Genomic DNA, 22,152 nt, shown 5'->3' with positions numbered 1-22,152 from the left:
GACATACCTGGGCAATTTTCCACATTGCCGGGTAGATGCCAGTGTTGCAGCTGTACTGGAACAGTTTGGCTAGGGGCGCAGCAAGTTCTGGAGCACAGGTCTTCAGTTCTATTGCCGGAATGTTGTTAAGGCCCATAGCCTTTGCAGTATCCAGTGCCTTCAGTCGTTTCATGATATCACGCGGAGTGAATCAAATTGGCTGAAGACTGGCATCTGTGATGCTGGGGATTTCAGGAGGAGGCCAAGATGGATGATCAATTCGGCACTTCTGGCTGAAGATTGTTGCAAATGCATCAGCCTTATATTTTGCAATAATGTGCTGGACTCCCCCATCATTGAGGATGGGGATATTTGTGGAGCCACCTCCTCCAGTTAGTTGTTTAATTGTCCACCACCATTCACGATTGGATGTGGTAGGACTCCAGAACTTGGATCGATCCGTTCGTTATGGGATCGCTTAGCTCTGTCTATCGCATGTTGATAACGCTGTTTGGCACGAATCCTGGATTGTAGCTTCACAAGGTTAACACCTCATTTTGAGGTACGCCTGGTGCTCCCTCCTGCACTGTTCATTGAACCAGGGTTGGTCTCCTGGCTTGATGCTAACGGTAGAGAGTGGGATATGCTGAGCCATGAGGTTACAGATTGTAGTTGAGTACAATTTTGCTGCTGCTGTTGACCCACAGCACCTCATGGATGCCCAGTTTTGAGTTGCTAGATCTGTTCCAAATCTATCCCATTTAGCACAGTGGTCGTGCCACCCAACACAATGGAGGGATTCCTCAATGTGAAGACGGGAATTTGTCTCCACAAGGACTGTGCAGCTGTCCATCTGTTATGGACAGATGCCTCTGCGGCAGGCAGATTGGTGAGTATGAGGCCAAATATATTTCGCCCTCTTGTTGGTTCCCTCACCACCTGCCGCAGACCCAGTCAAGCAGCTATGTTCTTTAGGGCTCGGACATCTCGTTCAGTAGTGATGCTACCAAGCCACTCTCGGTGATGGACATTGAAGTTTCCCACCCAGAGTATATTCTGCGCCCTTGCCAGCCTCAGTGCTTCCTCAGAGTCCTGTTCAACATGGAGGAGCACTGATTCATCAGCTGAGGGTAGGGGGAGGGGGGGGGGCAGGCGGTAGGTGGTAATCAGCAGGAGGTTTTCCTTGTCCATGTTTGACCTGATGCCATGAGACTTCATGATGCCTGGAGTCGATGTTGAGGACTCTCAAGGCAACTCCCTCCTGACTGTATACCTCTGCTGGGTCTGTCTTATCAGTGGGACAAGATGTACCCGGGGATAGGTGATGGCAGTGTCTGGGACATTGGCTGTAAGGTATGGTTCTGTGAGTATGACTATGTCAGGCTGTTGCTTGACTAGTCTGTGGGACAGCTCTCCCAACTTTGGCACAAGTCCCCAGATGTTAGTAAGGAGACTTTGCAGGGTCGACAGGGCTGGGTTTGCCATTGTCGTTTCTGGTGCCTTGGTCAATGCTGGGTGGTCTATCCGGTTTCATTCCTTATTGATTTTGTAGTGGTTAGATACAACTGAGTGGCTTGCAATTTCAGTGGTCAACCACATTGCTGTGGGTCTGGAATCAGATGTAGGACAGACCAGGTAAAACAGCAGATTTCCTTCCCTAAAGGACATTAGCGAACCACAAAACGTAGAGGAGGATTTGATAGAAGTTTTCAAGATTATGAAAGGATTTGAGCAGGTAAACACTAAAAGATTCTTTCCAATGATAGGTAGCAAGAGGTTTAGATGCAATGGCCCAGATTTTGCTGAAGTGAGCCATTTCGCACCATGCCCCATTAGACTTTTGCCCTCATCCTTCAGCTCAAAAGTTTTTTGCCCTGCAAGTTATTGGAAGTGAGAGCTGATAATGGGGCATCTGGGACTTCAATGAATGACAAGACCAACAGACTAACTGCTTAAATAATGAGATTTAAGGATTGAGAAAGAAACAGGAATAAATTAGAATCAAATCAGGCGCAGAAAGAGAAACAGAAAGTTTTAAATATAAAATCTAACAATTTACTTCCAGTAAGAATGAGATTCCACAGTTTAAACTGATCCCTTTCTGGGCTCGAATGGTTGAGCCGTATTGCAGGAAGACAAGTCTTGTCATTAAAAAGGTCCTTATGCTGTTCAGCTCTGGCCTTAACTTTGTGCTGCAAAATTAATTGACTATAAATGTGGAAATGAAGCGATTTCATGAAACTCATGAAGAGGTGTATTCAACAAGCACAACAGGTTGGAATGGTACAAATCTTCCAGCAACTTGCAGGGATTCGCAATTCACAGAGTGAGTATCTTTTCCTCCGCACAAGTTGCTGGACGATTTACACATGAATAATGGCGAGCATATTAAACTTGTTATTTGGAAGCAAAATCTGCAGTGTTAAGACTGGAAGAACACGCAGGGACATTCAAAGGATTCCCACTTCCGCACTCCCCCAAAGGCTTATATGAGCATGTAATGTTTTACCACAAGTACCTAATGCAGCTAAGACTATCTCATCTAAAACAGACTGAATATGTATTCCAAAAGGATGAATCTAAGAGGATATAGAAAAAAGAGCAGGAAACGGAATCAGCAGACATAGCTCCAGTTGAAAATCTAACAGGGCAAATGGCCTCATGTGCTCTACTATAATCCCTGGCTGAACTAGAGGCTATTCCTTTCCTCTCACCCCCCCCCCCCCCCCACCCCCATCAATGATAATCTGCAGATCGCCACTAGGAGGTGCCCAGGATATAACCCTCTTGATTTCTCTTTCTCATTAACTGAAATCAACATGCGACAGCAAAAAGAACAAACTTGCAGCTGTGTACTCTCACATCCTCAGGAAATCCCAAAATATTTCCGTCAATTAATTGTTTAAGTGAAGTCATTCACACTATGTCAGCAAAAATGACAGACAATTTGTGCACAGCTAGACCCCACAAATGTCAGGTGCTGATGACCAACAAATCAGCTTTTGATGCTGCTAGTTGAGTGATAAAATGTTAGAGAGCTTACATGTTCTTGCAGATCATAACTTGCTATGTAAAACAATTCCTCATATCGCCTCTGGTTATTTTGCCAATAACCTTAAATCTGTGTCCTCTGGTTACTGACCCTCTGCCACTGGAAACAGTTTCTCCTTATTTACTGTATCAAAACTCTTCATGATACTGAATACCTCTATTAAATATCCCCTAAATGTCTCTGCTCGAAAGACAGCAACCCTCCTCTCCAGTGTCTCCACATAACTGAAGTCCTTCATCCCTGGTACCATTCCAGCAAATCTCTTCTGCACCCTCTCTAAGGCATACTTCTGAAAGTGTGGTGCCGTTTCTTCAGCTTCTCAAATTGTCCTTCCACTGTCAAAGACTTGTGTGCATACACCCAATGTCTCTCTGTTCCTGCACCATCTCTAAAATTGTACCAGTGAGCTGTTATTGCCTCTCCTCCTTCTTGCTACTAAAATGGATCACTTTACACTTTGCAGTTTCAACTGACATATGTCTGCGCATTTCACCAGTCTATGTAGTCCTGCATACCCAAGTCCAGGTCATTAATTTGTATCAAAAAGAGTAGTTGTCCTAATATCTAATAAAGTGGCACTTTGAAAGTCCATATACACAACATCAACCACACTAACCTCATCAACCCCTTCGGTCACTTCAAAGAATTCAATCAAACTAGTAAAACACAATTTGCCTTTAACAAAATACAAAAGCAAACTACAGATACTGGAAATCTCAAATAAACAGAAAATGCTGGAAATACTCAGCAGGCCTAAAAAGTTAACTGTTTCTCTCTCCACAGATGCCGACAGACCTATTTCCAGCATTTTCTATTTTTAGTATTGCCTTTAACAAATCTGTGCTAGCTTTAATTTATTAACCCATACTTTTCTAAGTGCCAATTAATTTTATTCTGGATTATTATCTCTAAATGTTTCCCCCCATCACTTGAGGCTGGTTGCCAGGTTTATCCCTTTGCCCTTTTTCAAACATAATAAATAGATCTGATGAGATTTTATGCATATCAAATCTATCAAAATCAATTTCATATTTTTCTACAGAGAATTTTAAATGCAACACAGTATTGGAAATAGAACAAGCTTTTGGTGAAAAAACAAGCCAGCCTTCATCAGAATTAGCAATAGTTGTCATTTTACTCCACACCAGTAGAATAAAAATACAGTATTTTATCTCTGGAAACCATAAATTACACAAAATATCTTTGTCCAATGGCACAGTCGTTCTATGACAAATGTCACCCACAACCAAGTCACTCAATAACATGGAAAGTTGATGCAAATGTCATTTAATAATAAAAATGCATAATTTAAAGCTGAAGCACAAGGCTATGGTTGCAAAATCAATGTTAGAAATTGTTAAATTTAATTACGCAATAAAGAGTACATTAGATTTCAGCAAAATGATTTGAGTGCATCAATTTATGCAATATTGGCAAAGTTACATTGTGGTAAAGTAAAATAGAAAGACAAATAGATTAGGATAAGTAGCCCACAGATCAATTTCAAAAGGAGGTTAAAGCTAACTGGAAAAGCACCAATGGGACCACACCTTTCCATTTTGGTATAATGCTTAGAAAAAGGTGGAAGCACTGGAATATATTCCCAATAAAAAAAAGCAAGATGAAGACTCAAATTAATTCAAAAACTACTGGTTGAACTGATTTGACAGAACAGGGATATGGGGGAAGGTTGGCGCTAATGGAGAGAGATGGCACTAAAGCAATTCCTCTACATGTACACAAATGAAACCACATTAGATGAGGGAATATTCACTTTTCATTTTGTTATGCTAGAGCATTACCATAACAAAGTCTGGTGCACATAATTCAAAACCTGGCACAAGTAGGACGTCACTAGAATTGGACAATTTCTCCACAAGGTTAGATCAAGACCTTTCAACAGCTGAACAACAAATTCCCCCTCACCCATCATAAACATAGCAAAAGAGGCCACAATAGGTGGTGGGAAAGCAAAGTTAATTAAAATAATGGCAGGGACTTGCACACTGTTTTTGCCTTCCCACCATGTCCTGATGTTAACCTAAGCTGCAGGAAGGCAGTGGGGTCCTCCTTTCTATATGCAGATCGAGTCCCTTTTCTTCCCAAATACACTGGGGCCCAATATAACGTATTCTGTTATAGTGCAGAACTCTTGTATAACACCAGTCTGCCTTGGACCCCAAAATTTTTATTCTGCAAATGCGGCCACATGCCTCCCTCCACTATGAACAGTCACCCACTTTAAAAAAATAAAAAAGCAGCTATTTCATTTGCTAGATTTTACACAGCACCTGCTTTACTCATTTATTTTGGAGCATGAGAACATAGGAACACAAGAGCAGGAGCAGGCCATTCAGCCCATCGAGCCTGCCCCACCATTCAATATGATCATGGCTGATCATCCACTTCAATGCCTTTTTCCCACACTATCCTCATATCCCCTTATGTCATTTGTATTTAGAAATCTGTCAATCTCTGCTTTAAACATACTCAATGACTGAGCTTCTACAGCCCTCTGGGGTAGAACTTGCACCTGTAGTGATATGCATGCAATATTGGCACTGGTGGGATCCAGCCTGAGAGCGAGACACCAGCTATGAAATAACACAGTCTTGAGATGTGGGCCGCATTATAGCAGGGTCCCAGTGTATTTGTTTATAGGAGAAGAATAGTGTGTTGAAGTGCTTTGTTATAAAGGAGGAAGTAAACTTAGACCCAGTTGAATTTAATAGATTTTCAATATTAAAAGACAGATGTCATGCTCCTTCCCACTTCTGACAATTCAAGCAGCAGCTTGAAATAAATGACTCTCAGGCATCAGCAGCTGGGACTTCCTGGGTACAAATAGGGAGGGGTTCCAAGCAATTAAAAGTCACACTGGCTAAGTACTGCAGCTCAGCCAGCACTGATTTCTTTTTAGCTGAAATATGTTCATATGCATCCAATACACTGCAGATGCTGTTCTTAAGAATTTGCTGTGGAGCTACTTAATTGCACAAAGAGTCCCAAAATGGTAGATCTCCATAGGGGCTAGAATTGTCATTAAAAGTGAAAACATCTTCAAACAGCTTGGAGATTTTTTTGCAATTTTTTTTCTATTTTATCTTTTACACAGTGCCAATGATACCACAGGTGGATTGATTTAGGATAATTGCACCTCAATGCAAAGATGACAAAATGAGTGATGATAATTGCTGATTCACCCAACTTAATGGGGTACCCCAGATTAATATGAAAAATTTAAACTAAAAATGTCACTCATTCACCTCACAAATTAGTCCACCATTTTTGCAAAGACATGTATGTGCACATTTCTTCACTTATCCTCCTCAGCTTCCAGCACCCTCAACTGGTTACTAAATCAATTTTCTACAAATATCAAAATGCCGACCACCGAAAAGGTCTTTCCCCACCATATCCTTATGCCCAATTCCCAATGTTAAACATCCCCCTGAATAAATTCAGATTAGCTACAAAGTCATGTGCAAGTCTTTACCATTCTGCCTGCAGCCTGTCCCTGTTGTTCAGGGAGGTCTCTCAGGTCAGCTACAGCAAAAATCAGAACAAAATGGTAAGTGGAGCTGGCAGCAGTTATTTACTTTTACCTCTGGAAAAGAAGGAAACAAAATCATCCATGGAATGATGATCCCAGCTATCAGATTTAGCTGGTGCCTCCTTTTTGTATTAAGCAGGGCTTTAGAAAAAATAAAACCCCTCAGGGGATGTTTAACATTGGGAGTTGGACATGAGAATATAAAGACCTTTTCTTGACATTTTTAGAAAACTGATTTAGCAGCCAGTCTATGATGCTAGACACTGAGAGGGATCAGTGAAGCAATATGGACATGCAAGTGCTTGCAAAAATGGTGGGCTCACTTGTGAGGTGAGTGAGTGGCATATTTAGTTTAAATTTAGACTTTGTAAATGCTAAAGTTATTTTTCTCCCATAAATGAGGATGATGTTTTTGTCAACATATTAATCTCGGGTAGTCCATTCATTTGGGTGAATTGGAGCTTACTATTTTAAATCGTTATTTTATCACTTTCACATGAGGCGCTGGTGACAGCACTAAGGCTAACCACACCTAAATTTGCTTTATTCATTGACGTATTCAGCTGCAGAAGAATGCAGTTCTCCAAAATCCAATGTCCACAACTCTACAATAACTGCTGTACAAAAAGCACCTAGCTGTTACACGCCCATAAGTTCCAGATATACTGGCACACCTGTATTATTTTATTGCAACGCACTGAAACAATATACTTCAGAAAAATGCGAACCACTTATGCTTAGTTTAATGGAAATAGCAACTAATACACCATTTTAGACAAGGCAATACTAGATATTGGGAAGATTATACAGCCCCAGTTCCCCAGAAGGTGAATTTTCAATCTAATAAGCCATTTGGAGAAAAGAGGGGAAAAAAGTGTTTGGAAAATAAGTGGAAGAAAATAATGGAAATACTGTTAATTAAAATGACTTGCTTTCCAAAACAAAAACAGAAAATGCTGGAAATGTTCAGCACCTGCAGAGAGATAAACCTTTCATCAGGACACAGGTCACAGACCTGAAACATGAACTCTGTTTCTTTCTCCAAAGATGCTGCGAGACCTGCTGATTATTTCCAGCATTTTCTGTTTTTATTTCAGATTTCCAGCATTCACAGTATTTTGCTTTTGCTTTCCAATGGCATTTTTTACCTTACGTGATTGACATTCTCTCACTGCAAATAACATTCATAGAGTCATAGTCATTTACGTCACAGAAATCAGCCATTTGGCCCACAGAGTCCATGCCGGTTCTCCATGGAGCTATGTAGTCAGTCCCACTCCATGGCACTATCCCTACAGCCCTGCAAGTCTATTTCTCTTAGGTGGTCATCCAAACTCCTCTTGAAGTCATTGATCATCTCCACTTCCACCACCTACGTGAGCGAGTTCCAGGTCATTACCACCCACTGCATAAAAAAGTGCTTCCTCATATTCCCCCTGCATATGATGCCCAAAACCGCCTATCCATGGCCTCTAGTCCTTGCACTATTTGTTAATGGGAAAAGTTGTTCCTTGTCTAACTTATGTAAGCCTGTCATAATCTTGTACACTTCTATTAAATCCCCCCTCACTCTCCTTTGTTTTAAAGGAGAACAACCCAGCTTTTCCAAACTAACCTTGTAACTAAAATCCCCCATCCTTGGAACCATTCTGGTAAATCTCCTCTGTACCCTCTCAAGGGCCCTCACATCCCTCCTAAAATGTTGGGACCAGAATTCCCAAAAGTTGCAGATCTGAACTATTAAACTGTTGTCTATTTAATACAGAAACAAGTACAAAATTTCTAAGATGTTACTGATAGGCACACGATTTCTGAGTTAAAAGGCACAACGGAGGCATAGTCATTTAGCACTATAAAGTTACCATGTGTAGAACAAATGAGTGAATAAGATGTGGTTTCATTCCACATCTACTTGCTACACTTCATGTCTGCTGAGCCCCAATTGGCTTGGAGATCACTTTTTGTGGGTCCTGCACTATGCCATCAGCTCAACTACTTCTTTATGTCACCTGCTAAGTGTGCAGAAATGACTCCATGCATCGCATTCCCAGCCTTGCTGTGTGGTGTGACAACAAATTGCATCACACTATGATGTTCCCAGGTCCATCTCTGCCTCAACACACACTGATCCAGGTCAGCATTAGGTCACTCGTGGCTTACATTGTCACCTCGTGTTCTCTGCACATAATCAATACAAGAACTATGGCAACTTAAGTAACATTCTTCTTTGGCCTCCTTATCTCGAGAGACAATGGGTAAGCGCCTAGAGGTGGTCAGTAGTTTGTGGAGCAGCGCCTGGAGTGGCTATAAAAGCCAATTCTATAGCGACAGACTCTTCCACAGGCGCTGCAGATAAAATTGGTTGTCGGGGCTGTTACACAGTTGGCTCTCTCCTTACACTTCTGTCTTTTTTCCTGCCAACTGCTAAGTCTCTTCAACTCACCACGCTTTATCCCTGCCTTTTTGGCTGCCCGTCAGCTCTGGCGATCACTGGCAACTGACTCCCACGACTTGTAATCAATGTCACAGGACTTCATGTCGCGTTTGCAGACGTCTTTAAAGCGGAGACATGGACAGCCGGTGGGTCTGATACCAGTGATGAGCTTGCTGTACAATGCGTCCTTGTGGATCCTGCCATCTTCCATGCGGCTCACATGGCCAAGCCATCTCATGCGCCGCTGGCTCAGTAGGGTGTGCATGCTGAGGATGTTGGCTACCTTGAGGACATCTGCGTTGGAGATACGGTCCTGCCACCTGATGCCAAGGATTCTCCGGAGGCAGCGAAGATGGAATGAGTTGAGACGTCGCTCTTGGCTGACATGTGTTGTCCAGGCCTCGCTGCCATAGAGCAAGGTACTGAGGACGCAGGCTTGAAACACTCGGACATTTGTGTTCCGTGTCAGTGCGCCATTTTCCCACACCCTCTTGGCCAGTCTGGACATAGCAGCAGACACCTTTCCCATGCGCTTGTTGATTTCTGCATCGAGAGACAGGTTACTGGTGATAGTTGAGCCTAGGCAGGTGAACTCTTGAACCACTTCCAGAGCTTGGTCGCCGATATTGATGGATGGAGCATTTCTGACGTCCTGTTCCATGATGTTCATTTTCTTGAGGTTGATGGTTAGGCCAAATTCACTGCAGGCAGCCACAATCCTGTGGATGAGTCTCTGCAGACACTGTTCTGTGTGGGATGTTAATGCAGCATCGTCAGCAAAGAGGAGTTCCCTGATGAGGGCTTTCCGTACTTTGGTCTTCGTGCTAAGACGGGCAAGGTTGAACAACCTGCCATCTGATCTTGTGTGGAGGAAAATTCCTTCTTCTGAAGACTTAAATGCATGTGAGAGCAGCAGTGAGAAGATGATCCCAAACAGTGTAGGTGCGAGAACACAGTCCTGTTTCACACCACTCAGGATAGGAAAGGGGTCTGATGAGGCACTATGCTGAATTGTGCCTTTCATATTGTCATGGAATGTGATGATACTTAGTAGCCTTGGTGGACATCTGATCTGTGCTAGTAGTCTGAACAGACCACGTCTGCTGAAGAGGTCAAAGGCTTTGGTGAGATCTATGAAAGCAACATAGAGGGGCATCTGTTGTTCGCGGTATTTCTCCTGCAGCTGGCGAAGGGAGAACAGCATGTCAATGGTGGATCTCTCTGCTCGAAAGCCACACTGTGTCTCAGGGTAGACACGCTCAGCCAGCTTCTGGAGTCTGTTTAAAACGACTTGAGCGAAGACTTTCCCCACTATACTGAGCAGGGAGATTCCACGGTAGCTATTGCAGTCACCGCGGTCACCCTTGTTCTTATAGCGGGTGATGATATTGGCATCGCGCATATCCTGTGGTACTGCTCCCTCATCCCAGCACAGGCAAAGCAATTCATGGAGTGCTGAGAGTATAGCAGGCTTGGCAACTCTTGATTATTTCAGGGGTAATGCCGTCCTTTCCAGGGACCTTTCCACTGGCTAGAGAATCAATGGCATCACTGAGTTCCGATTTTGTTGGCTGTTCGTCCAGCTCATCCATGACTGGCACAGACTGTGCTGCATTGAGGGCGGTATCAGTGACAACATTTTCCCTGGAGTACAGTTCTAGGTAGTGCTCCACCCAGTGATCCATTTGCTTGCATTGGTCAATGATCATGTCCCCGATTTAGACTTAAGGGGGGCGATCTTCTTGATAGTTGGCCCAAAAGCTCTCTTAATGCCATCATACATTCCTCTGATGTTTCCGGTGTCGGAGGCTAGCTGAATACATGGTGTTGCCAGTAGTTATTTGCACAGCGCCTGTCTGTTCTTCGTGCAGCGCTTCTGGCTACTTTAAGTGCTAAGGATGTTAAGTCGCTGGGGGCTTTCTTGTTGTTCAATAGTGCAGTGCACTTAGCGGCTATGACAGGTTCCAGCTCTTCAAAGTGAGATTGAAACCAATCTACATTCTGCTTCTCACGTTTGCCAAAGGTGGCCATTGCTGAGTCATAGATGGCTTCTCTGATGTGGGCCCACTTCGTCTCTGCATCCCCTGCAGGAGTGTTTTGAAGGGCTTTTTCAAGTGAATTTCCAAACTTAAGTAACAGCTGTGGATAAGAAATTCTGTTTGTGTTGATGCGCGGGCAATACAATAACTATGGCAACTTAAGTAATATACTGCTACAAAAAGTCACTATTACAAGAAATAGCCCTAAATGAAGCAGACAGTATAGATGCTGGAGAATATTTGGTGTAAATATTTTGCTATCACTTGCCTTTCACCCATGATAAAGTCAAAGAGCCATAAGTATTCAAATCAATGCAGTTCATCAGGATGGAAGTCAATACATTTCGTCTGCACTTCCAGATCAACCCGGATTAAATCAATGTTTCTTAACTTGTAGTTAGTTGGAAGATCAGGGATATATTGTAAATACAATTTATAGTGCAAATGCCACAGCAACACTGGATGGGAAATAGGAATACCTGAAGAGGAGGTGGTGCAGCAATTACAAGAGAAGACAAAATGAATTTCTCATTGTGGACTTTCCATGACAGTCCACTGAAAAATTCAGGACTTAGTTGGGTCTAGATGACACTTCATGAAGTAGGAACTCACTTTTACAAAGGCAAAGCACAACGCTACTCAACCTTTACCCCCAAGTTCACAAGCCACAAATGGACATGAGGCTGATATTTATTAGTCATTATATGCAGAGCAAAAAAAAAGTTTCAATTGATGGCCACCACAAAAATCACGACTACCAATTAGAAACCACAAAAAATAAATGAACCCACATTAATACAATAGTTATCCAACTCAGGCCATAAGGAACTGGGTACTGCACAATGGCAAACCAACATATAATACTGAATGGTGGGATCGTGACTCAAATAGCTACCAAATGCATCCTTTGTTGATGGAAGGTATTGAATTTTCATATGATTCATTCTCAGGATATGGACATCATTGGAAAGGTAGGCATTTATTGTCCATCATTAGTTATCCTCAAGAAGGTGGTGGTGAGCTGCTTCCTTGAACCAATGCTGTCTGTGTGGTGAAGGTACTCTCACAATGTTGTTACATAGGGAGTGTGAATATTTTGACTCAGCAATAAAGAAAGAACAGTAATATACATCCAAGTCTGGATGTTGTTTGACTTATAAAGGAAACTTGAAGGTGATGGTGTTCCACTGCACCTGCTACTTCTAGGTGGTGTAGATCAGCTGCTTCACCACAGCTCACTGAAGCGGATTCAAGATCAAGCACGTGCAGCACCCAAGATGTCCCAGAAGGACCACAAGGAAGTTTAGAGCGGGTATCAAAAAGAAAGAAAATCACCATTTTCCTTCCCCAGGATAGGGTCTAGACGGCTGAAGGGGGATGAAGAAAGCAGGAAGCACAAGATGCCAGAATCAGAGGAACGCATAGTTCAGAGGCAGCAAGTTTACAGGGCTGGAGGACGTTACAGAGATAGGGAGGTGTGAAGTTACAAAGGAATTTAAAACACATGAATGAGGATTTCAAATTTGTGGTCTGGGGGACCTGGAGCCAATGTAATCAGTGAGGAAAGGGGTGAAGGGTGAGCAAGACTTTGCGCGCAATGGAATACGACCAGAGTTTTAGATGAAGTGAAGTTTATGGAGAGTGGGAGGCGGGTCAGGAGGTCTTTGCAATAATTGAGTCTAAAGGTGACAAGGCAGTGGTTTAGGGATTCAGCAGCTGAAGCCAAAATGCTGCAGCGATTGAAGTAGATCGTCATGTGATCTGGAGGGTATGGAGTCAGAAGCTTAGCTAGAAGTTGAATGGGATTCTGAAGTTGTGAGACAGTGGCCGCTGACGAGGGTGGAATCAGTGGCAAGAGTATGAAGTTCATGGCGGGGCCAAAGACAATATTTTTCTTCTTCCTAACATTTAATCAGTTAAACTGTGGCTTCTCCAAAAACCAGCAAACAGCTAGATCAAACCTATGGTGATTGAGGTCGAAGAGAACTAGTGGAGGGGTAAAACTGGGTATTATAGATGTGAAAGCTAACTGCATGTCTTTGGATATTGCTGCCAAGCAGCAGCATGTAGATGTGGAAGAGGCCCAAGACTGCTGCTTGGTGGGGAAGGGGGAAGGAGGGGAAAACAGCAAAGGCAGCTGAACTGATGGTCTTAACCTAAGTGACAAAGAAGTCCATTAGCTCCTCACACTTGTTGTGAGGGTGGAGAGAGCAGGGAAAAGGAAAACTTGTGTTTTATGCCCCTGACTGCAATTCAGTCACATCTGCTAGTAGTGCATATGTAGTCACTGAGAAAGAAGAGAGTATGTCTTGTCTGCAAAGCTAACTGCCTTTGAGTAACCTGCTGAAATTCACTGACCAGATGCAGACATGAAGAATGGCCATTTGGGTGAGGCCATAAAAGAAGGATGGTTACCTGTGGACACACACTTGAGCAAGAAATTAATACTTAAAGCAGACTAGGAGGGAAAAATTCAACGGCCACAAAAGGTAGGAATAAAAGACAAAAATCTCTAAAGGACAACAATGCAGTACTGTGCTGGCCATAAATTATTTCTGTCCACAATGCAATAAGCAATTGAAAGCTTACATTTCAGGGTTTTTAAAGAGTAGATATTTTTCTCACACTCAACACAACAGATCACTTCCGTAAGCCCATGCTTTCAATGACCCAGAGTGTGCTTTTACGTGCTCAATATCTAGGTATGAATAATGAGTCCAATGCTTCAAAGGAAAAGCCTCATCACTACACTGCACCAAATAACCTGCTCAACTTCAGAAAATGGAAGACTGGACACTATAAAATTATATTTTAGGCAACAAATACCAGTCAGACTTACTGGACATGAAACAGATCGTGCGGGGTTAATTACAAACTTCACTATTCCTCAGGAAAAATCAAAAACAAGAAAGTTGTTTCTTCTGCATGAATATTAAGCACAAAACCAACTCTTCTGGAACATGATACGTTATATCTTACAGGGTTGCTCAGTACCAGAATCTGATTTGCCCCTTACTTTTGGCAGTATCACACCAAATGAGATATTTATTTGACCAACCTGAATATAAAGACACCTATGCAGAAAAGCGGCAGGAATAATTCTTAATGAGTAATTCTTGAGCGTTTGTGAAGTAATCTTTTATATAACAGACCATCATTTATATTTCCTGCAGTTTGAACAAGCAGGAACGAATTGTATATAACCTCTAACATAGTAAAATGTCCCAATGTGTTTCACAGGAGTATTATCAGATAAAATCTGTCACTGAGCCACAGAGATATCAGGACAGGTGAAGAGATAGGATTTACGGAGCAACTTAAAAGGAGAGAATTAGAGAGGCAGTGAGGTTTAGGAAGGGAATTCCAGAGCTTAACTTCCTGTGCAGCTGAAGGTATGAGTGAGGTGATGGAGATCAAGGATCAAGAGGCCAGAATTGGAGCAACAAGCACAGGGGTGATGGGTGAATGAAACTTGGTGTGAGATATGATACGGGTAGCAGACTTTTAGGTGAGCTGAAGTTTACAGAAGGGGGGGGGGGGGGGGGAGATTGACCAGGAAAGCACTGGAACAGTTGAGTCTGGAGATAGCAAAAGCACGGATGAGGGTTTCATCAGCAAATGGGCTGAGGCAGAGGTGAGACAGGCAATATTTCAGATATAAAAGTAGGTAAGTTTTGGTGGTGGAGAGAATATGGGGTTCACAGCTCAGCTCATTCCAATTGGACGCCAAGGTTGTGAACAGTCTTGTTCAGCCTCAGACAGTGGCCAGCAATGAGAACAGAGTCAGTGACTAGGGAACAAAGTTTGTCGCAGCGACCAAAGACAATGGCTTTGATCTTCCCAATATTTAGTTGGAGGAAATTTCTGCTCATCCAATACTGGATGTCAGAGAAACTGTGAAGTGCTGGAAATACTCAGCAGGTCTGGCAGCATCTGTGGAAAGAGAAACAGAGTTAACGTTTCAGGTCTGTAACCTTTCATGAGAACTGCAGTTCTCATGAAAGGTCACAGACAACAAAGAACAGTACAGCACAGGAACAGGCCATTCGGCCCGCCAAGCCTGCGCCGATCTCGATGCCTGCCGAAACTAACACCTTCTGCATTTCCGGGGCCCATATCCCTCTATTCCCTTCCTATTCATATATTTGTCAAGATGTCTCTTAAACGTCGCTATCGTATCTGCTTCCACCACCTCCCCCGGCAGCAAGTTCCAGGCACTCACCACCCTCTGTGTAAAGAACTTGCCTCGCACATCCCCTCTAAACTTTTCCCCTCTCACCTTAAACCTATGTCCCCTAGTAACTGACTCTTCCACCCTGGGAAAAAGCTTCTCACTATCCACTCTGTCCATGCCGCTCATAACTTTGTAAACCTCTATCATGTCGCCCCTCCACCTCCGTCGTTCCAGTGAAAACAATCCGAGTTTATCCAACCTCTCCTCATAGCTAATGCCCTCCAGACCAGGCAACATCCTGGTAAACCTCCTCTGTACCCTCTCCAAAGCCTCCACGTCCTTCTGGTAGTGTGGCGACCAGAATTGCACGCAATATTCTAAGTGTGGCCTAACTAAGGTTTTGTACAGCTGCAACATGACTTGCCAATTTTTATACTCTATGCCCCGACCGATGAAGGCAAGCATGCCGAATGCCTTCGACTACCTTATCCACCTGCGTTGCCACTTTCAGTGACCTGTGGACCTGTACGCCCAGATCTCTCTGCCTGTCAATACTCCTAAGGGTTCTGCCATTTACTGTATACCTCCCACCTGCATTAGACCTTCCAAAATGCATTACCTCACATTTGTCCGGATTAAACTCCATCTGCCATTTCTCCGCCCAAGTCTCCAACCGATCTATATCCTGCTGTATCCTCTGACAATCCTCATCATTATCCTCAACTCCACCAACCTTTGTGTCGTCCGCAAACTTACTAATCAGACCAGCTACATTTTCCTCCAAATCATTTATATATACTACAAACAGCAAAGGTCCCAGCACTGATCCCTGCGGAACACCACTAGTCACATCCCTCCATTCAGAAAAACACCCATCCACTGTTACCCTCTGTCTTCTGTGACCGAGCCAGTTCTGTATCCATCTTGCCAGCTCACGTCTGATCCCTTTTGACTTCACCTTTTGCACCAGTCTGCCATGCGGGACCTTGTCAAAGGCTTTACTAAAGTCCATATAGACAACATCCACTGCCCTTCCCTCATCAATCATCTTCGTCACTTCCTCAAAAAACTCAAAAACTCTCAAAAAGACCTGAAACGTTAACTCTGCTTCTCTCTCCACAGCCACTGCCTGACCTGAATGTTTCCAGCATTTTCTGTTTTTATTTTAGATTTTCAGCAGCTGCAGTATTTTGCTTTTATTTTAATGCTTTGCCACCCCAGGTTTAATGAATAGGATGGCTGCAATGAGCATATCTTACATTTCCATTGGATGTTTACTTCATGGCAGTGGAACAGTATTTGCACTAAGTTGGGAATGATGTTAAAACGATATTCTAATCTCATGATTGATTGAATCTCAAATGTAGCTTTCATCTTCAATTTCTCAATAGGTAAACACACGGGGTGGGGCACTGACTCATCGACTCAAAGGCACCAGGATTGCCCTTTGATAAGTCAACTGATTTCAGTCGGGCCTCAGGTTTCTGGGGGGAGGGGGGTGTGCAACTTGAACTCAGGCAGGACTTGTCATGTCTGACAGCTACCCATGAGCAAACATGGATGTTACAGGAGGGCAGCATTCAATTGGCCTTTGAACACCCTACCCCCAACATTAACTCTGGGAAGTCCTCAAAGACTGGTGCGAAACTATAATCCAACAAAAGTCTGTACACTTTAGGGGAGATGAGAAGACGAAAGACAAGTCTAGATGATCTTAAGCCACTTGATTACATTCTGGTGTTGTGACCAATGTTAGATAGAATACAGACTTGCTTTAACAATCACATCTTCACTAACTGCCAATGTAAAAACAAACCCAAGCGTGTCAGTATTGGAGCAGGCAGGAAACCTGCAAACAGCGTGTGTGTGCGCTGGGTTGGAGCAGGTCGGTTACCTCCCCACCCCCACTGTCTGTCTGTCTGTGGGTAAAAGCTCTCACCTCCACCCCGGTGTAGCTCTCGAAGAAGAAGAGGACGACACTCTGATAGATGGTGTAGAGCCGGTCGTCCATGATGTGGTAGAGGCGGGCGGGCAGCAGCATGGAGAGGAGGCGCCAGGCCGCCCAGGTGAGGAGGTAAACCGGAGCCGTGCCCATCATCACGGCGGCCGGCAGCCAGTAGCGGAGCGAGTGAGTGTGGACAACGAGCGAGAGCAGCATGTCGCCGGGAGAGGGGGGTCGGGTCAGGGCGAGGGTACAGCGGGTAGCGATGTCAGACTCACAACCTCAACAGCAGCACTTCAACCATGTTCAGATCAGCGCCTCCCTCCTCCACCCCCCCCTAGCATCGCGCCCGCTCATTGGCGACGGCGCCGCTGCCTCCACCATGGCAACCGGGGCGGAGCTAATGCCTGTCCGGGTGGGTGGGGGAGGGGCTGCAGCTGCTGCTCCTGGAACCAGAGTCAGAGCAACATCTGACAACTCACCCCACTCACTGCTGCAGCCACTGGCCATGACTTAGTCTTTGGGTTTTACCACTGACAACGTCAAAGAAATAAACACTTCTCATACTTTTAAGCCTCTATGATTTTTTTTGTTGCTGTCAGTACTCTCAGCACTTGATAACTCAAATCTTAACAAGAGTTACATTTTGTTTTGGGAGAGGTTAAAACGTGATCTATTTAATTCTTGAAAAAAATAAATGTTGCAGCTTCAACCTCAGGATAAGTCAACAACAACAGTTTGTGTTTATATAGCACTTTTAATGTAGTAAAATGTCTCACGGGCTTCATAAGAGCATTATCAACCAAAATTTAACATCGAGCTACATAAGGCAATATTAGGGCATATGGTTAAAAGCTTGTTCAAAGAGGTAGGTTTTAAGGAGCGTCTTAAAAGAGGAAAGAGAGTTAGAGAAGTGAAGCTGTTAGGGAAGGAATTCCAGAGCTTGGGGCCTAGGCAATTGTTGGCACAGCCACCAATGGTGGAGCGATTAAAATCGGGAATGCTCAAGAGGACAGAATTAGATGAGCACAGATATCTTGCAGGGTTGCAGGGCTGGAGGAGATTACAGAGATAGAGAGGGGTGATGCTATGGACAGATTGAAAACAAGAATGAAAATTTTAAATTTGACACGTGCTGGACCTGTAGCCAATATAGATCAGCAAGGACAGGGTTGATGGGTGAACGGGACTTGGTGCAAGTAAGGACAAGGGCAACAAAGTTTTAAATGACCTCAAGTTAATGGAGGGTAGGCTGGCCAGGAGTGCGTTGGACGGCACAGTGGCGCAGTGGTTAGCACTGCAGCCTCACAGTTCCAGGGACCCGGGTTCGATTCCGGGTACTGCCTGTGTGGAGTTTGCAAGTTCTCCCTGTGTCTGCGTGGGTTTTCGCCGGGTGCTCCGGTTTCCTCCCACAAGCCAAAAGACTTGCAGGTTGATAGGTAAATTGGCCATTATAAATTGTCACTAGTATAGGTAGGTGGTAGAGAAATATAGAGACAGGTGGGGATGTTTGGTAGGAATATGGGATTAGTATAAATGGGTGGTTGATGTTCGGCACAGACTCGGTGGGCCGAAGGGCCTGTTTCAGTGCTGTATCTCTAATCTAATCTAATAGTCAAGTCTAGAGATAACAAAGACATGGATGAGGGTTTCAGCAGCAGATGAGCTGAGGCAGGAGTGGAGAAAGGTGATGTTACAGAGGTGGAAATAGACAGTCTCAGTGATGGCATAGATATGCAGCTAAAAGCACGCTGCAAATGGAGAAGTGATTAAAATAGGGGATTCACAAAAGGCCAAAATTGGAGGAGCACAAAGATCTTTGAGGGTTGTCAGGCTGGAGGAGGTTACAAAAATATAGAAGAGCATGGCTTTAGAGGAACTTGAAAACAATCTTAAAATTGAGACATTGCCAGACCAGGAGCCAGTATACATCAGTGAGCACAGGGCTGACAGATGCATAGGACTTAGTGGGAACTGGTATGTGGGCAGCAGAGTTTTTTATCTGCTCAAGTTAATGGAGGATGGAAAATGGGAGGGAGCCAATTTTAACCAGAAGTACCAAGTGGATGATCCAGCTCGACCTCTTCCTGAGTCTTCAGCCAAATCAATACACTCTGCATGATACCAAGAAACGGCTGAGCACTCTGGTTGCAACAAAGGCTATGGGCCCCAACAATATTTGTGCTTCAGAACTAGACAGGTCTCTAGCCAAGCTGTTCTGGTATGGCTATAACACTGGCATCTACCTGATAAAGTAGAAAGTTGCCCATGTGTGTTCTGTCAACAAAAAGCAGGATAAATCCAATCCGGCCAATTACTGCCCAGTGAACCTACTCTCAATCATCAGCAAAGTGATGAAAGGTGTCATTGACAGGGCTATCAGACTGCACTTACTCACCAATAATCTGCTCACCAATGCTCAATTTTTGTTATGCCAGGACCATTTGGCTCCAGATCTCATTACAACCTTGGTCCAAAAACTGAATTCCAGAGGTGAGGTGGGACTGACTGCCCTTGACATTGAGGCAGCATTTGACTGAGTGTGGCATCAAGAAGCCCTAGAACAACTGAAGTCAATGGGAATCAGGGAGAAACTCACCACTGGTTGGAGTCATACCTATCACAAAGGAAGGTGGTTGTCGTTGTTGGAGGCCAATCATCTCAGCTCCAGGACATCACTGCAGGAGTTCCTTAGGCCTGTGTGCTAGGCCCAACCATCTTCAGCTGCTTCATCACTGTTCTTTCTTCCGTCATAAGGTCAGAAGTGAAAATGTTTGCTGATGATTGCACAGTTTTCAGTTCCATTTGCAACTCCTCAAATAATGAATCAGTTCGTGCCCGCATGCAGCAAGAGCTGGACAACATCCAGGCTTGGACTGATAACATTCATGCCCATAAATGCCAGGCAATGACCATCTCCAACAAGAGTATAACCACCTCCCCTTGACATTAAGCAGCATTACCATGCCAAATCCCCCATCAACATCCTTGGGGTTACCATTCACCAGAAACTTGACTGGACCAGCCACATAAATACCATGGCTATAAAGGGCAGGTCAGAAGCTTGGAATTCTGCTGCAAGTAACTCACCTCCTGATTCCCTAAAGCCTGTCACCATCTGCAAGGCACAAGTCAGGAGTGGATGGAATACTCTCCACTTAGCTGGGTAGGTGCAGCTCCAATAACACTCAAGAGGTTCAACACCATCAATGAGAAAACAGCCCACTTGACTGGCACCCCATTCACTATCTTAAGCATTCACTCCCTCCACCTACAGAGCACCAGTGTGTACCATCTACAAGATGCACTGCAACAATCCACCAAGGCTTCTTCAACAGCACCTTCCAAACCCTCGCCCTCTACCACTTAGAAGGACAAGGACAGCAGGCACATGGGAACACTATCAACTGTAAGTTTCCCTCCAAGTCACACACCATCCTGACTTCAATGTATATTGTTGGGTCAAAATCCTGGAATTCACTCCCTAACAGCACTCTAGGTGTACCTACACCACACACACTGTAGCAGTTCTGGAAGGTGGCTCACCACCATCTCTCAAGAGCAATTAACAATGGACAATAAATGCTGGCTTTAACAGCAATGCCTACATTCCAAGAATGAATTTTAAAAAAGAGCAGACAAGGTGACATGTAGAGGAGGAGGCAGGCAAGATTTAAAAAAAAGTGGAAGCTGGGTTGTAAGTAAATGAGCTCAAGGATGAGCAGTTAAACCAAGATTCTGCACTTCTGGGTTTAGCCTAAGATAACAGCCACTGAGTTTAATGACTGTGGTGCACAGATGTTTACAAGTAGAAAATGCTGGAGAATAACACTTGTACAGAAAATCCTCTTTCAAATTTTTCCTGCAAGCAATAAATTAATGACGGTACAAAGCAAATGAAAGGCTCCTGTCCACTGAATAAACACCAAAGTACCCTGGAATTCCTATGATAATTGTTATTTTATTATGTGTTAAGTATCTAAGTGATAACGAAGAGAAATTTTTTTCCCAAAAAGTGGGATGTAATTTTCAAATTAGGAAATTAAGAGTAACTAGGGAATTCAGACAAAGCTTTTTCACACAGAGAGTATTAGACATATGGAACAAATTACCAGGAAAGACCATTTGAAGAAAATAGCATAAATTAGTTCAAGGGACAACTAGATAACTTTCTTGGCCTAGAGGGAATTGATGGATAAAGTGTAAGTGTTGAGATCAATCAAAAGGGGATTTTTTTGAGCCAAGTGGTCTTTCTTGTACCTAAAACTTCCTAAGTTTCTATTCTACAGTGAATGCATTAAAGGAAGAGTCCAAATCAAGTATAGCACAGATTAAAACTACAGTAATGCTCCCATTTTACTATCCCAACAATATCTGCAATTCAAAATTTTAATAATGTGCTTTCTCCTTAACGTTAAATAGAAGGAAGGAAGACAAATACCTTTTTGGATCCAGGTTTCAGGATCCAGGTAAGCACAGCTGCTGGTCTGTGTACAACAACAAAAACAGCATTCATATAGTGTCTTTAACGTAGTAAAACAACCCAAGGCACGTTACAGGAGCATTATCAAACAAAATCGAGCCACATAAGGAGATATTAAAACCAATGACCAAAACTTTGGTCAAAGAGGTAGGTTTTAAGGAACATCTTAAAGGAAGATGGAGAGGTAGAGAGACCGAAAAGTTTTGGGAAGGAATTCCAGAGCTTCGGGCCTAGGCAGCTGAAGGCATGGCTGCCAAAGGTGGAGCAATTAAAATCAGGGATGCACAAGAGGCCAGATTGCAGGAGCACAGATATCTCAGTGGGTCGGAGGAAGTTTCAGAGATAGGGAAGGATTTGAAAACAAGAACGAGAATTTTAAAACTGAGGCATTGTCAGACTGGGAGCCAATGTAGGCCAGAGAGCACATTAGGTAGTTTATCTTTAAGCAAGTTCTCTAATTTTTCCCATCTGAAATCAGCAAAATGACTGCAGCTTG

General features: G+C 43.6%; 1 protein-coding gene across 3 annotated transcripts in view; it reads right to left on the bottom strand.

Moving 5' to 3' along the window:
* Positions 1-17,525, bottom strand: part of agpat5 (1-acylglycerol-3-phosphate O-acyltransferase 5 (lysophosphatidic acid acyltransferase, epsilon)) — a 179,093-nt gene extending 161,568 nt beyond the window's left edge. For all 3 annotated transcript variants that reach the window (XM_068021532.1, XM_068021541.1, XM_068021552.1), the window contains exon 1: positions 17,171-17,525. In XM_068021532.1, the coding sequence (XP_067877633.1) occupies positions 17,171-17,389 (219 nt within the window). In that variant the 5' untranslated portion in view covers positions 17,390-17,525. The remainder of the gene's footprint in view (positions 1-17,170) is intronic.
* Between the last annotated feature and the right edge of the window lie 4,627 nt (positions 17,526-22,152).

The sequence above is a fragment of the Heterodontus francisci genome, chromosome 3 (assembly GCF_036365525.1).
Source record: "Heterodontus francisci isolate sHetFra1 chromosome 3, sHetFra1.hap1, whole genome shotgun sequence".
Lineage (NCBI taxonomy): Eukaryota > Metazoa > Chordata > Chondrichthyes > Heterodontiformes > Heterodontidae > Heterodontus > Heterodontus francisci.
This window is presented reverse-complemented; position numbering and strand designations above follow the sequence as displayed.